The sequence below is a fragment of the Pempheris klunzingeri genome, chromosome 13 (assembly GCF_042242105.1).
Source record: "Pempheris klunzingeri isolate RE-2024b chromosome 13, fPemKlu1.hap1, whole genome shotgun sequence".
NCBI lineage: Eukaryota > Metazoa > Chordata > Actinopteri > Acropomatiformes > Pempheridae > Pempheris > Pempheris klunzingeri.
The window spans coordinates 14,262,418-14,278,764 of NC_092024.1; the positions used below are offsets into that span (position 1 = coordinate 14,262,418).

General features: G+C 40.3%; 1 protein-coding gene across 2 annotated transcripts in view; it reads right to left on the reverse strand.

The window, feature by feature from the left end:
• Positions 1 to 3,459: 3,459 nt before the first annotated feature.
• rcan3 (regulator of calcineurin 3) overlaps positions 3,460 to 16,347 on the reverse strand; it is a 40,684-nt gene continuing 27,796 nt past the window's right edge. For both annotated transcript variants that reach the window (XM_070842172.1, XM_070842173.1), the window contains 3 exons: positions 10,412 to 10,585; positions 9,106 to 9,277; positions 3,460 to 6,424 (listed from right to left, as the gene is read on the reverse strand). In XM_070842172.1, the coding sequence (XP_070698273.1) occupies positions 6,270 to 6,424; positions 9,106 to 9,277; positions 10,412 to 10,585 (501 nt within the window). In that variant the 3' untranslated portion in view covers positions 3,460 to 6,269. The remainder of the gene's footprint in view (positions 6,425 to 9,105; positions 9,278 to 10,411; positions 10,586 to 16,347) is intronic.

Consider the following 16,347-nt stretch of genomic DNA (forward strand, 5'->3'; position numbering starts at 1 on the left):
TATTAAAAAAAAAACCAAAAAAAAAAAACCCCAGGGACCATCCCATAAATCAAAGCATTACCTCCTATTTATGTAGAATAATAGCCTGCATGTACGTGCATGTATTGTGTGAGTGTGTGAACCAAGTATGTGGTTATCACAAATCCATTCATCTTTGCTCAGACATGCTTTATGTATGTAGTTGAAAATTAACTATGTGAATTACAATAGTTGTTCAAAGGGTACTGGGTGTGTTTGTAGAAAAGATACAGTTTGCTTGTTTCTTTTCTTATAGGACAATGAGCTCCATTCAAACATTCAAAGGCAATATTTAAGGGAAAGTTGAATGGGAAATTGTGATTTTTTTTTTTGTGGATATAATCTTCCCAACTGTCCTAGAATCTGCCTCACTCTACTGTAACACACCCGTCATGGTAGTCTTTCCCCAAACAGTGCCAACGTGTCGTCAGGATCTCGCCTCATGTTACCTCCAGGGCCTAGGTGGTGCCCACGACTATAAAGCAAGTCAGTGTTGTGCCTTTGTGAGAAAGTGTAACTAAACTTCATTTGGGCAGACCCGCATTGTTCTGCTTCACCCAATGGCCTGCATATGTGCACGACGCTGGTGTCCCCATGTCCCTGCGTTCGGCGGTGGTGGAAGACCATTATGTAAGTCTGAAAGCCGGGGGTCACGTTTCATGGAGGAGAATACATCTTTCATAAAAGCATCCCGGCATTGTGTTGTTTCCAGCCCAGTGCGGATGGTGCAAACAGCCAATGTGCAGAATGTGTTTGTTTTTTCTGAAGATGAAAAGACATTTTAAATTGATTTCTTACATAGAACGATGATGAATGAATCAGTGCCTTCTAAAACTTACAAGAATGCCATTTAGTTATTCAATGTGTATCTTTTCGTCATCAAATTGTCTAATTGTTCCATCAAGTTTTTCTTTCTTTGGACCACTTGGTGTAGAGGATAATGCTGTGTAAAGACAGTAAGTTTTTATGTAAAAGTAATGATATGATGGCAGATCAATGATCTGAAATAATTCTACTATGGAATAATAATGGGGCAGATATATTACATAACAGAAATACTCAATTCTTGTGTATTGCTTATGGACTGGTGAATGAAATGAATTTCCCTCTAGGTGTCTATAAACTTCAATCTAGCGGCTCCTGTGAGGCTCTATTTAGACACGGCGATGCTAAGCTGGTGCGATCTTTACCACGATCACTTTCTTAGTTTAGCGTGTTAGAATGCTAGCATGTGCTAACGACACTAAACCATACTGTCCCTGGAGCCACGCCGCTACATAATTCACTAAATTTGGAGCCTAAAGCATGTCTTCGTTTGTTAGAAACTACAAATATTAAATTGCCATCGAAACCCCCTTGATAATTCCTCTTAATTACGAACCAGACTTTATAATCAAAACAGATAAGAAAAGCTATTTCATCTGCACTTTTCCTGGCACTATAAAACAGCAGGAGCAGCCAATCTTTACTCACTCTTCCTGAGGCAGATAAAAGTGTTTACACCCACTGCACTTATCACTTCACTGCATTAGGTGACCTGGATGTAAAAACTGGGGCAAATGTTTGAATTCTATCAGGATAAATTCATTATACTGTATCTGTTGATTCCACTATCTGCACTTTAAAGGAACAACGTTGTAAAACCACTGAACCACTTTACTGAAAACTCCTTGTATATATTCGTGTCAGCTCATGACTAATGCATCACTTGAGTTTCCTGCTTGAGACCAGAGTACCTTTAAAGGAATCTGGAGCTACTGGCCCCATTAACACCCACGAGGGCCACGTTCACCTAATCTGATCCCCTCAGGTGCACACGTATCCTCACGTTCAACAGTGAGGGTCATTGTGAAGAGGAATTCCCCACTCCCGGCACTGTGAACACAGGGCTTTTTGTGTCATGGAGAGGAAGACATAGGGCGGCACAGAGCACGCCTCGTCTCCCAGCTGTTGCTCAGTCCTCTGCCTGTAAAGTACTGACAGCAGCCCACTGTTTTTACCTTTAGATCATTAACAACGTCAGCGGTGACACAGGCAACCTTTGCAACCTTGGATCCTCTGCGTCCCTGCTTCTCAGGGTTAAATATGCAGCGTTAAGTGCAGGTTTGGAAGCACACATTCTTGTAAAGTAGATCCTAACAAACCTGGAATTGCGAAACATCTTCTTTGTTAAGTTGCGATTGAGGGTATGCCACTGTAACGGCTTTGTTGTTGTTCTCTCTTCATGTGATGATGCAGTAAAGAGGAAATAGATGAGAGAAATCTATTGTTCCCGGGTTCATCATCCGTCATCTGTCTTTTCTTCATGACTGACACCAAGAAACTGCATCTGTGAAATTCAATAGGCTGCTGAACTGTAGGTCATGGCTGTGTTGCCACACAGTCACCTCACCTTTCATGCTATTAATTTCACGTCCAGCATTACTCACTGGAAGAATCATTACCTCGACCTTGCTGTCAGCGTCTTTACCATTGAGACAAAGCTGTGGCCAGACAGAGTATAAACTGTTGTTAGGTCCTTGGGGGAAATATGTGGTGCAAAGTGCAATACCACCGCCTCATTCCCTAAAGCAGAATGTAAACACATACCACTGAGGTGATTCTGTGTATTTTAGTCAATACCAAACCAAGTAGAATTAAGACATATCTTTCAGAGGTGTAATTATTTGAATAATGCAGCTGTTCTATGTTTTTCATTTTTCAAAATATACTGCAAACAAATGTATGGTGGCTTTAGCTGAAAATCAATAAAGATGCTGAAAAACATCTGTCAGTTGGTTGTAAAAAAACAAAAAACTATTTTCCAATTGGAAGTTGCATCTTTTGCTCAATTAGTAGATTTCAAGGTATTTGGAAAAAGTTTTGTTATTATCTTAAATTTTGGTTCACAAGGCACAAATATCTATCTATCTATCTACATACATAACACAGAATATGGATGCCTGGCTGTGTGATTTGAAGCTTAGTTAGTTAGTTTATAAAAAAAAGGCACAAACTACAGTGAGTGCTAAAGGTGAATAGTATTCAGATAAATATTTGTAATGCAATCTGAAGATAATGTGTAATAAATCATCTACATTTATAGCCTACATTGGAAATGTTGCTTCTATTCAGATTCTGTTTCTTTACTTGCATTTGCAAATGTGAAGCCCCTAAAGTAAAGAAACCCTGAAAATAAACAACACTAAACGTGGCTTTTAAGAATAGGTCTTTATGTATTTCTCTATGTGAAACAAATGGCTATTATACTACACAAATAGAAGCAGATACTGTAAGAGACAGAGACCATCTCTGAGAAATAAGTACAGAACATGAAAATACACATACCGGTATTATAGAACTGTAAATTATTGCTTGTTTTGCTACTTTGTTTTCTGGATTCCTACGATACAAGACACAATATTCATATTTCAACAGAAACAGTACAACAATGACAAACGGTATTATTGACCTTTTTAGTAGACGTTCCCCAGAAATAAAAGAAACATTCAAACAGAGTCCATGTTGAACACAACACAATGACAGTTGGTTTTGATCGAGCATCTTCAGGACTTATTAATACACATTTTTGTAATTTTTTTCCCCATTACAACATTGCCAAGAGAAGCCGTAACAAACTGCACACTGGGACTTACCTCAGCGAAAAAAAACAAAAACACTTGGCATATGTACATAAATATACATTTTCATTTCAACTGTGACCAAAATGCACCCAGTTTTAAACACCATGACCACAGAGAGTAAAAAAATCTTCACAAGTGTCTTCCTCCTGCTGCTCGCTGCTTCCTCTTTATCATAATCCACCTCAGTAGTTCCACCAATCTGCTGTCTGCTTAGATAACCGTGACAGCTTTTACTGCAGTGCCAATAAAACTGCACTCTGCCAACACAGTATATTTCAAAGAACTGCTTAACTTTCCTAGAAGATAAGATGAATGTTTCTTGTGGACAAACACGAAAACAAAGACATTGATTTTGTTTTGCGGTGTCATCTTGCCTCATTTAACACCTACACCTGCACTGCACGTCTGCACCTTTACAGTGGTTCTCTCCCATAGATCCGAAAGGCCTGAAATTCTCCAAGATTCACGCTAGCAAACAGGAAGTGGAGTGTTTCACTCGCTGCAATATGCTGGTGAAAAGGCTAACCAGGTGTTCAGCTTGAGATAAAAGAAAAAACAACACACACACAAGAAAGAAACAGAGAAGAAATGCAATGTGCTTCCTACTTTGTCTCAAGAAAGACTATTTTATGTGAAGGAAACAAAACACCGACAATAAAGTGCTCACATGCAGACCGACTTGTATTTTGCTTACTAATATTGTTACATAGCAAAAAAGTCTTTTTAGATTTCATGCTGCCTAATGACAAATAAGTTTTAGACTCACCGCTGACACCCAAAAGCCCTGTTAGGAACATTAGTTTGCTTCTAAAGCACTGAAATATTTCATTAAATCAGTAGGTGAAACACTGATATGATATGGGACTGTGGGGAGAATCAACCAAAATAAAAAAAAATATTTAAGTTTATGATTGGGTTTCCACTGAACACTGAGAATACTGCAAAAACAGTATGCATGCTGATATAAAATAAAACAAAAAATGCAATAAAAAGTACTGCAGTTGTGTTGGGAAAATATGATTTCTGTCTGCTCAGTTTAACAATATAAATCAGTGTCTCTGAGTAAGAAAAATGGTTTTATGTTGTAATCACTATATGAGGTGAGTGAATGCTTTGGTTAATATCTGATGAGGCTACCTAATCTTCCCTTTTCACAGCAAAATGCTCTCAGGTAAACTACAAAATCTAAAAGGATTATTTCCACAAATCTACGGCTCAGCTATTTACAGCGAGAAGCAGCGCAGTATTCTGGTGCGCAGCAGGAGACGGTCGAGAGCCCCGCAATTGCTTGGAGTTATCAAGAGATACTCAGTGCAAAACAAGCAGTAGTAGGTTTCAGAAGAAAACCTTACACATAGAAAGTGGGTCTGATCAAACGACATAACCAAGACATTAAAGATGTTAATTACAACCAACAGAATCAGAAAAAGAAAATCAACATCCCAAACCCCTTGAAGAAAATGAGTGGGATGAACTGTCTCTGATCCATCAAATCCCAACAAAAGCGACTTTGCCATCGAGATGAAGACAGAACTGCCAACCGTTCAGCTTTTTTCCCCCCTAAGACGTCACTTTAAACTCTGCACGGGGATATGAACTTGCGTCAAAAGCGTCACACTATTTCCCTGTCATCACAAACATCAATTAAAAAAAAAAAAAAACACCTCAGCTTCTCATCTACAGAAGTAACTAAGCATGCAAAAAGTGTCGGGGTATCAAATACATAGTAAGAATACACATCTAGTAGTTCAGCAAAAAACAACACCTCTCCAAATAAAAAAGACAAAAAGCGAAAACGAGCAAAAAAAAAAAAGGAAAGAAGAAGAGTCAAACAACCACCACAACTTTGTTAGTCACATATGGCGCTTCGTGCTGTGTGTGATGTTAAATAGGTTCCTTTTTCTTGATATATCTTGTTAGTATTTGTGTTTCTGTACGTATTTTTTGTAATACAGTATATACATGCAGACAAGAGCGGGAACATCACACACTCAATCTTGATGCAAGCTGAAGCGACAAACCAGCAGATATGAAAATGGATGAAAAAGAAGAAAAAAAAAGAAAAACACATTTATATTAAACCTTAAAACACAATTTATTGTAAAAAAAAAAAAAAAAAAAAAGAAGAAGAAAACGAATGTCTTTGTTTAGAGGTGTCGCATGTCCTCAACCAAAGATTGTTGCACACACGGCTGAGACAAAGGGAGAGGTAAAAGCTATCAAAGCTAACTGACTAGCAAGCTACTGAGAAGGACTAGCAATGAGAGCTGAGTGTGATAAGTGACAGGTGCCTGCGTTGGGACAGGTATTTCCACCCCTCTAGCTGAAAACGAGGGGGGTTGGTGGGGTGGAGGCAAAGCATGCCCGCCGCTCCCCACGCTGTCCGCAGAATGTGATGAGTGTGTGTGTGATTCTCATCCATCCCCTTCAAGCCACCTCATTCCATCGCCACGCTCCCCACAAACACCGTCTTCGAGCAATGTTTGTTGGTTTGTTTTTGCTTGTAGTTGAACTGAAATGAGGGGCATCGACGCTCTCTGTGAGTGCAGAGACGAGAGAGAGAGGGCAGGTGTGTTGCGGGTTTAAGGGGCGGTCGGGGGCCGCGCCGGTGTCGGGGGTGAGGCCTCTCTAGTTGAAGACTTTGGGGGGTCCGTCCGGACGTCTGGTCTGGACGATCTGCTGCTTTGGCCGCGCCACCTCTTCCTCCTCTGTCTCGCTTTCGCACACGTGGACGACCACGCTGGGGGTGGACTCTGTCCCCGCGTGGAGCTCGTACTTTTCACCTGGACGAGAGGGGGACGAGGGAGAGGGAAGGCAAAGAGGGAGGGGAAGGGTCACTGGATAATATTCTACAATAAAAATACCCGTAGTTGAAAGAAAAGATTTATGAAGTAGTGGTGCACAGTAACTCATTGATTGAATTACTGTACTGAATGGATAAGACTTAAGTCTTATCCTTTAGTTTCAATTTAGAAGCACTGATATTCCAGTTTGACTTAAGCTTTCAATCCACCACATTCATCAGGGAATGCTGTACTTTACATTCATTTCACAGCTATAGTCAATGGTTACTTTGCAGATAAAGACTAATGTGCAAACCTTTGATTGGAATATGAAACATGATAATCAGTTATGTATTAAACTACCCAACAATATATATAGTTTAACATTTAAATTCAGGGCATTAAGAATAATAATCCTTAATAATATATTATATATAATCAACTGAGGTTCTGCATAATTAATTAATTATATACTCCAATACATTTTACTAGTAGTACTTTAGTTACTTAATTTAACTGTCAAAAAATTGAAAGCAGGACTTTCACTAGTGAAGGGGTACAGTGAGACAGGCTTGACCAGCTCTGGCCGAAATGATTTGCCTACAGGGTTTATTAATTATTTACTGTTACTGTTTAATATACACTGAGGATATTTTATAGTGCAAAATAATCTACTGTTTGCAGACTTTCTTAAGAACAGTGCTGCCATCTGTCCACATGCCAAACTCAGGGGACATACACTTGCAAGATTGTATCACAGTTGCCATGGAGATGAGATCAGACAGCTGGCAGACAGGAGGAAATTGGTCTCGTACCTTTTCACTGTGATGCCAAAGAGAGACAGGCAGTGAATAGAGTCCTGCTGTTACCACAGAGAGATGACAGAGGGAGACAGCGCGCTGTGCTGCGGCTCAGAGCTAATCTGATTTTAGATGCCAGGATGTGAGGCAAGGAACAGAGCCATTTCCTGATACCTCATGTTGCTATGGTAACAGACGAATATGTCAGAAGTGGTCCTCTGGGCCGGACGGTGTGTGTGTGTGCGTGTGTGTGTGTGTGTGAGTACATGCAAAGTTTAACCATGTTTGCGTTGATAATAAAAAAAAAAGCCAGTGTTAAAGTGAATAGAGACTAAGAAGTCATGTTTTCCACCTCTTCAGCATGAGCAGACGCGCACACACACAAGCGTGGACAGATGCTGTGGACACGTTTTCATGTGTGTGAGGTGACATTTTATAAAGGTTGCTGCAATCTAAAATCTTGTCGACAAAGCAGACAGAGGCAACATTAACTCTGAAGGGGGACGGAGTTTCTTTGCTGCGCACATTTCATACACCGGCTAAAACTGTATTAGGATGGCGACTATAAAAAAAACTATTTATAGCGTATGCAAACATTCACATTATAATCATTACACAGTTACTTATGTAATGCTTGCTTACAAATCCCATTATTGAATTTCAGATTACTTTACTATTGGCTTCTTCATAGGAATTGACTGTTTGCAATAACAACAATGGTAGATTTCGCATGTGAACATCTAATTAATTTCTAAAACAATGGCTCCTTGAATCCAGACAGTGGTAGAGTAAAACAGGCTTCTTATTTTCTTTTGTGAGGTGAAATGACAAGAGTCAGGTTCATCAGCTGTAGCCATGGGTTGATTGAAAACGCGGCCTCATAGCTGACTCATTTTAAAACTTCATACAAAGTGTCTTGCTTCCACTGTACTTAACATCATGGTTCATGATCCCTGTAGAGGATATTAAAATGAAGAAACAAACTTGTTCTTGCATTGCCATGTAGAGCTAATCAATCCTAGTATTATGCCCTGTGTGTGATGAAGAGCTTGTGTTTTTGACTTTGAAGAGGCTAAAAAGAAGACATCATTCTCCAAACTCTTTAAATTACTGAGTCGTTTTTTACCACAACCTCACACACGTTGCTTAAAAATGTGGAGAGATCCAAAGCTCTGTTCCCTTTAACAGTTCCTAAGCAACTGCGGTTCAGTGGAGAAGTTAAGCGAACGGTCAATTTACATTTTGTAAACCCGTATAAAAACACACACAAGTACGCAAATATTGGCATTGATGCACATTTCCTTACAGATGTCAGAATAGAGTGAGTGGGAGTTAAACACTGACTGCTGACCAGCACTGTGTATTTAATTTATGGGCTTTGAGCAGAGTTGTTTCTTTTTTTTTTTTGCATGCTGCTGTCGAATCAAGACCACTTGCACAGCAACACTGGAGCAGCAAATTCTATGTTGCTGACCATTTGACATACTAAGATTGATTTGAATTCATTATGACATTACATAGGCATGTAACGCATGAAATTACATCTGTGATCAGGTAAATAAGACTTAATCCTCCTCCCCTGACATCACTGAAAAGCCTGCAGGAAAAGTCAAGAATAAAACAGTGATGATTCATCAATGTCCACCTCAATTCCTCTGTCAAATTGCTTCTTAGACACATAACCTTTCTCTAACACCCTGCTGAGGAGTGTGAAATGATTTCCTGTTTCTATCTCTGTTCGGAGATGACTGAAATTAGATTTTCTTATACCTTTATTATAAACCGTTTCCTGTATCTGTGCGTGTTTGTGTGCATGTCTGTGTATGTAGCGTATGTGTAAGTACGAGCATACATAAACTTGCTGAGTTACTGAGTACTGACCAGGTCCTAGCTTGGCTACCGCACACAGCAGGTCGTAGTTGATGACAGGCGTAGCGTCTTCGCTCTGGCTCCAGCCCACAGGTGGTGACGCGGGCGGCGAGATCAGAAACTGTTTGACGGGCTGGGGGGGCGCCAGGTACGACTTGTCAATATCCTCCTCGCCGTTCTGGACCTATTGGAGAGAAGGTGACTACTGATAAAGGCTGCAGTGATCTGAAGTGGAGATCAAAGTAATGCAGGGGTGGGTGAAGCTGAGGGATGTTTCACTCTAATCTGTACATCCGTCTCATGGTTCACTGGCTCAGTGCACTGGATAGTGGACACAGTGAATGCGTAGAGGTAAACAGTAATGAAACAACAGAGAAACATAGTTAAAACAAAAGTGCAAAGCTCTACAAAGACGGGTCAAATTGGGATAGTTGCTGAGGTTTGTATGCTTTTTACATAATGTAATCCTGATACTTTTCTGAGCAACTAAAGCGCTTTACTTTTGCAGTCACAGCTTCAGTCTTTTTAGTCTCAGGCTTCTTCCCATGAAGGGATTTTGGTGTTCTGATAACTGCCAATTGCCATAATTACAATACCTACATGTGGCATTTGTCCGAATGGTAAAATCCTTAATCCTCTTACATCGGAGTACTGACAGGTGCAGCAGGGGTCATGGCTGGCGATGTATTTAAAGGGGCATCAGTTTTAAGTTGATTCATGGGGAATTTGATGAGTTACTGGCCAAATGGCGTCGAAGCACCTGGGCTGAAGTGTGTTTTAGAATGACCTTTTTTTTAAAGACATGTAGCTTACAAATAACAGTTGTTTTAACATAGCTTGGGTGACTACATTTCAGTGGGTTGTCTGGAAAGCAGATAGATCAGTCTAAACTTTTGCTTTTTCACCAAATTGAGTCCACTTCTAGACATCTTTTCACCTTCACGTCATGCAGCTCCATGTCTACTCTAATCTTATTTTTGTACACGAGCGAATATGTATAATATGTATAACGATATCATTACAGTTCTGAATACATGTGCTCTTCTTATTTTGCCTTTGCACCAGAAACACACTTTGTTTTCCACACGCAGCTACGATCGAAGAGAAATAAAGAATTCATGTGTTCATTCGTGTGTCTGATGAGGTTTGACAGGAGAGTTGGTGGGTTCAGGACGCAGTCAGGTGAGGCTCAGTGAAGAGAGCCAAAGAAAATGAATAAAGAAGAGAGGAACTGAAATGATGCACTATAGCGTAGCTTTCCATGTAAATAAGCACTGTTCTTCCTTAGAAGGAAGAGCAGCCCTCTACTGACACTCACCTGGGCAAAGTAGAGTTTGAGCTTCTTGCCATTGAACTCTGACTCGTGCAGCTCGATGCGAGCGCGGGCAGCGGCCTCTGGAGTGCTGAAGTTAATCCGAACTCTCCGGAAGCTTTTGAACATCTGGAAAGTCACCTGCTCATCATAGATCCTAAACAACGCCTCGAACCTCTCCTGTAGAGGATAAACACAGAAAAAATACAAATTTGATAAGGGATGGATTTGAAGATATTTCTGTTTAATGACTGCGCAGGTTGCCGTTTAGTGTTAATAATATCAACAATGGTTGATATTATGAAGATACCATGGGAGAACATTCTCATGATCATGATGGAATAAAACACACTTCATGTGAATAATAATGTGAGTATCAATAGCAAGTAGGCACTGATTACTAATAGAAACAATGTCATTTCGGCACTGTTTTCAGAGTTTTGGAGAAAAGCTGAAACATTTCAGGGTGAGCTAAAACCTGGAGGGTTAAGTTATTCACTGAAACGTCTGCCTGAGCGTCAGATGTGACTCAAACTGCTCTGCACTCATTTCATTTGCTATTGACTTAATAGGAATATTAGATTTCTGACTTCCTGTCATTTTCCTGCAATCTTCTCTCACAGACCCCTTTCCTTGTTGTCCCTGTCCGTTTTTTTCTCTTTCTGTACTTCTCATCTCTATGCTCTGATCACTCTCCCCTCCTCCTAACACCCCACACTCTTTCTCTTTAAATATACCCATATGTTATATTCCCGCGTCTCCCATGTTTTCAGTCAATCCTCTCCATGGGCTCCAAATTGGCCTCCTCAGCTGAACTCAATAAAGCAGCTCGGTAGGAGGCCGAAAGGAAAAGGAAAAAAGCCGTTGGGAGAGCTGGTTTCTGAGTAATCAGTAGCACTATTGTTTGTCTCCTAGCCGACCATCTCCCAGCGCAGGCGGAAACGTGACTGTGAAACCAAGTCTTCTTTCCAAGAATCAAGATGGATGATGGACTGAATGTTCCAGTCTGATGAGAGGAAAGATTGTCATAAACAGTACGGCTCTGATTCAGACTGATTTAAGTTTTGTAGGTCCTTCCCAATGGTGCCGTAACTGTCATGTAGGTTTTGTTCTACTCAACTTATCCTGCGACATTTCCAGCTGTGCTGTGCAAAGACATGGCCAAATTTACACAAGAAAATGAGCAAACTGTTGTCTTTTCCAATTCCCTTTAATTTATTCTTGTACCCCATGTCCTGAGAGCCACATGTGCGCAGTCAGCAGCATTAATATCAACTGATAAGCACCCTTATCAAATCAGTCCAAGATTGTGTTATTGTGTGAGACTGTTTGTGTGAATCAAATTTCTTTTCTGTTACAGGCAGTGGGAAACATACGGCTGAAATACTCCCACATCACTTTTCTTATTCGGCTGACACAGCAGCTCTCACCAGGATGGAAAGGGTGCGTATTACCTGGAGGAACACAGGCAGCATGTCGGCTGCGAGATCTGCCTCTGCACATTAGTGACAGCTTAGTGATGGCAGACACCAGATATCTGTAAACTCAGCAACCTGAGTCAGAGCTCTGGTCTGTGTGTGTGTCCTTTTGATGAATCCATACAAAAACTTTTCCACACATACATCTGGTCTCATCTTGTTTGGCATTTTGTGACTCTAAAATAATAATAAGATAACATTAACACTCATTAGGATTCAAAGCTGTAGATCATGAAACTATGAGCAGCACATTGCAAAGATTAGGGTGTACTTATCAAATGAAATGGTGTTAAAGTCACGTAGTAACCAAACGGTGGACATGGTGAAGGGAAGCCGTGATACGCCATAGGGAAAATTATTGTCATGATTACATAATCTGTCACTTTTTCTTGTTTCATCATTAATTGTTTAATTTAGTTTGGTCTGTAAAACATATGAAAACTGAAAAATGGCCATCAAAATCAGCCCAGGTCATCTTTGAGTTTCACAGTTTACTATAATGCCAGATTATGAAAAGGAGCATATTCTCACCCTAAAATTGACTAATCATTCAACACTACATTGTAATATGTTAATTCAGGACTGAAAGGTAGAGTAAGCACCAAATGTAAAAAAAAGTCTTTAAAAGTAAGCTGAATTGTAAGAATGTAGCTGCATATTATGATTCTGGGAATCATCTAATGACATACAGTGCATCACTTCATAACACTTAAAAGTACATTTATTTTTACTGCTGTCAGTGACATAAAATCCCAACAGATGTAACAACATTTGTCCTTAGTGATCATTAAGCTATCAAATATATTCTTAAAGCATTATCTGGAGCATTTTCTCACAGCTTATTATTAAGTACCTTTAGCAACTGTTAGTATGAGAGAATGCTCTAAAATACAGGGTGTATCTCTGTGGTGAAATTGCATCTTCACCCTGTCTGACACATGCAGAGTTGTTAATGACTGAACGAGCTGTGAACCACAGTTATGCTGCCGTGTGGTGTACACTGTGCTAAAACAATTTGCATTGCAAGAATAAGCAGATTAACGCTTTTACTCCCTCCCCCTCTTCTTGTTTTATTTTTCAGTTCTTCTCCCCATGTACGTGCATCTGGTCTTCCCTTGCTAAACACTTCGGGGTAGCTGGCTAAACTTCAGAGCTGACTTCACCTCCAGGCCCCGTGATACCATTTTTAGTCAGACTTCTAGTTCACCATACAAGGTGCATTCTAAAGAAGCAAAGAAAAGAGGTCAATTCAGGAATGTGTGAATATCTTGACTCCTTTTTACGCATTTTGAAGCGAATCAGCGGCTAACTTTGCAATTAGAGAGCTGCAATCCCAAAAAGCCAGAGGACAGGGAAGAGTGCGACTCACTAAGTTACAGGACAGCCAAATGTTAAGTGTGCTCATTTAAAATTGATTCTCTCATCCCCACAGTCAACACAGTCAACTGCAAAATAGTAGTTAACAAAATACCTTTCTTTAATTGTGAATAAACAGCAGAAGAAACAAGTCAAAATGTTGTATTAAGGAGATTAAAGGGTCGCTTTTTAGCAAGTTCCCTGGTATTGATGACAGAACAACCAGCACACACTCTGTAGCAAATGCACTCCAAACCAAAACAATTAGCTGTAAATGCAATAAAGTTGAGTGGTTTGTCACCATGAGTGACACCTTTCACATTATACAAAGTAATTTTCTTCCATTGCTAATATGAAAATATTTGCTTAGTAATATTAAATTAGTGCAGCTTTAAGGATTTTGGGTAAATAATTGGCATATTTGTGGGAAATAAGCCTGAGTCTCTGCATGGGTGCATGAACATTTTTTTGGTAAAGTAAAATGCACAATGCCTTAATTATACCTCAAATATGAAAATAATATCAAAAATATATCAAAAGCTTATATAACAGCATTGCAATCAAGCTCCTACTTCAATTTTAGAGTATCAGCGATTGTTTGCTGCAAACTCTTCTGATTTGGGTTTAATCTTGATTAGCCTGAGAATGAAAACAAAGCACTTGTTTGGCCTATCTGCAGAGCCCACTTAAGCCCTTATTCAAACTGTGAATTTTCCATGAGCCATAGCCAGCTACTATGACTCACATGTCATCAAACTCCACGTGTGATAACCGATAAGGTAGTCTTTCTCATACACACATACACAGAGTGGGTACTTCCTTAACCTAAATTGATGTTTTGGCATGAGGAGATGTGGGAAAGCTCTAAGATCATGTTCCATAATAGCATGGACTGTTTGTTTTTAACCTCGCAGGCTGACGCTGATACACCCACGGCTGATTGGGGTGTAACAAGTGAGCGTGCTTGATCACTAATTGATGTGGTCTCTATGAGCGGACATCCTGAGGGAACGAGAGGAGGATGAAGGGGGGAAACAAGGAAGAGGAGAGGGGTGTTGAGTTACACAGGGCCGCAAAGTGGCCTGCTCATCTGCCTTTCCAATGTTTCCTGCGGCGACCCACTCCCTTTGTTCTCCTTGTGTGTGTGTGTGTGTGTGTGTGTGTGTGTGCATGTGCATGTGAGAGAGAGACTTAGCAAGTGAATAGGTGTGTGATGTGCACAATGTGTTCAGGATTCTTCCCTGTGTTTCCAGTTAGTTAGCTTTTATTTCTGTAGTTAACCATATGCATAGTGTGCACACACAGAGGGCTGAAGGACGACTGTTCGCTTGTCAGCAGAGATAGACTGGTTTTAACTGCACAGAACACACACACACACATACACACACGGCTTGATCCAGCACCTGCTACTACTGTATTTGAAGTGAGTGAGGACTGTAGGACAACAGGTCAGGGAAGAGAAGAGAACAGCATGTTCTTGTTTTTTATTCTCAACAAGGCAGATAACAACATCTACCGGGAAAGCTGGACAAAAATATGATTTATCTCAAATACCTTGGCTAGGCAACAGAAAAAAAGAGAGAAAAAATTGGTGAACAGAGAAAAAAAAACATAAAATCATCCTTCCATCCATGATTCCTTCTCACATTAAAGTTTTACTCGCAGGCTTTGTTTATCTAGAAATCTGATGTGTTTAGAAGTGGACACAGTCACAGGGAAGAGGTGTGAAGTCACAGCTCTCAAATAGCCGACAACTTGGCTTGATTGAAACACCAAGTGCTGTCATTATTGCTGACCGCATGTTTCTCCATGTCACTCTTACATAACACCCAGGGTGTACTTCAACAGGCTGGATTCCCTTCCTTTCCTGTCCTAGATTGTCTCCGGCTGTACTGTTGCACAACTGGGCTCATCTGGGGCCCATTCCACCAAATTTGCAACATGCAAGCTGCAATTTATAACATGACATGTTTTCCTCTCACATTGACTTTGATACATTACACTAATCAAAACGATTGCCATACTTGTGACCCCATACATGAGCATACAATAGCCTTGAAGAAGTCGCTAATGTATCTGAAATTTGCATGTGAAAACCACTTGTGAAATGTAATGTTGCTATGGTTAGTGATCTGCGTGAGAGGAAAACTCGCAAATTGCTTTTGTCAGAGGGTCCCAGAGGAGGTCATAACAGCTAACAGGTTAAGTTAGGGAAATGCACTTTATTTTCGGCTCTGTATTTTTTTTTTTTTTCAGTTTCTACAACTGTTCACTAAAAAATATCATGTTGTCTTTTTAAATGAACAATTTTGTCCCTGGATATTATTTTCACACACACCCAAAAACATTCATGTTTCTGTGTGCAGGAGTACAATAATCACCACAGTTTACCAATTTACAGTGACCAAAGTCCTCTTGATGACTCACAAAATGCTTCTGCTGGAAAATTATGAGAAAATGCAATACTAAGTTCCCACAGTTCTTCTAAAAAAATGCGTTTGAACTACAGTGTTTGAACTTCAAATTGTGATTTCAGTAAAATATTTAACCAGTTTGCTATTATTATGTCGTATGAGCCCTAACTCCGCTGTTTCTATATGAAGAGAAGTGAAATAAATGAACTCCTGAGTTCCTTCACTCCCTCAGGTGACTGCATGTCGCGGACAAAGGGCAATAAAGATCCAGTGTGGAGAGATGTAGTAAATTGCAGCCACTCTGGTGGCTGGCTGCAGCGCCTTCCTTCAGCAGATTGCCTCTTGGGTAATGAGGCAGTTATGTTCCTGACGGTAATGGAAAGGCTGTCATCATGGTGGCAACAGGACATGTCTGTGGGCATGACTCACATTCAGCAGCACAGGGAGACAGCAAGCACAGAGCCGGCTAGTGGTCCTGACACACAATCATCTGAACAAAAGATCAGTCGACTTAGGGATGAAGCGCAGGGTTACTGGGCGATGTCGACAGGGGCAGAGTCAAGGGGCAGAGCAATGAACAGCATGTGATTGGAAGAACAGTGCAGAAGCAAACGAGCTACAAGAGAGGAGATGAAGCTGAGGAGTTCAAAAGTATTTACAGTTTATCGACTCCACACCCCTTCCAGGTAATCAA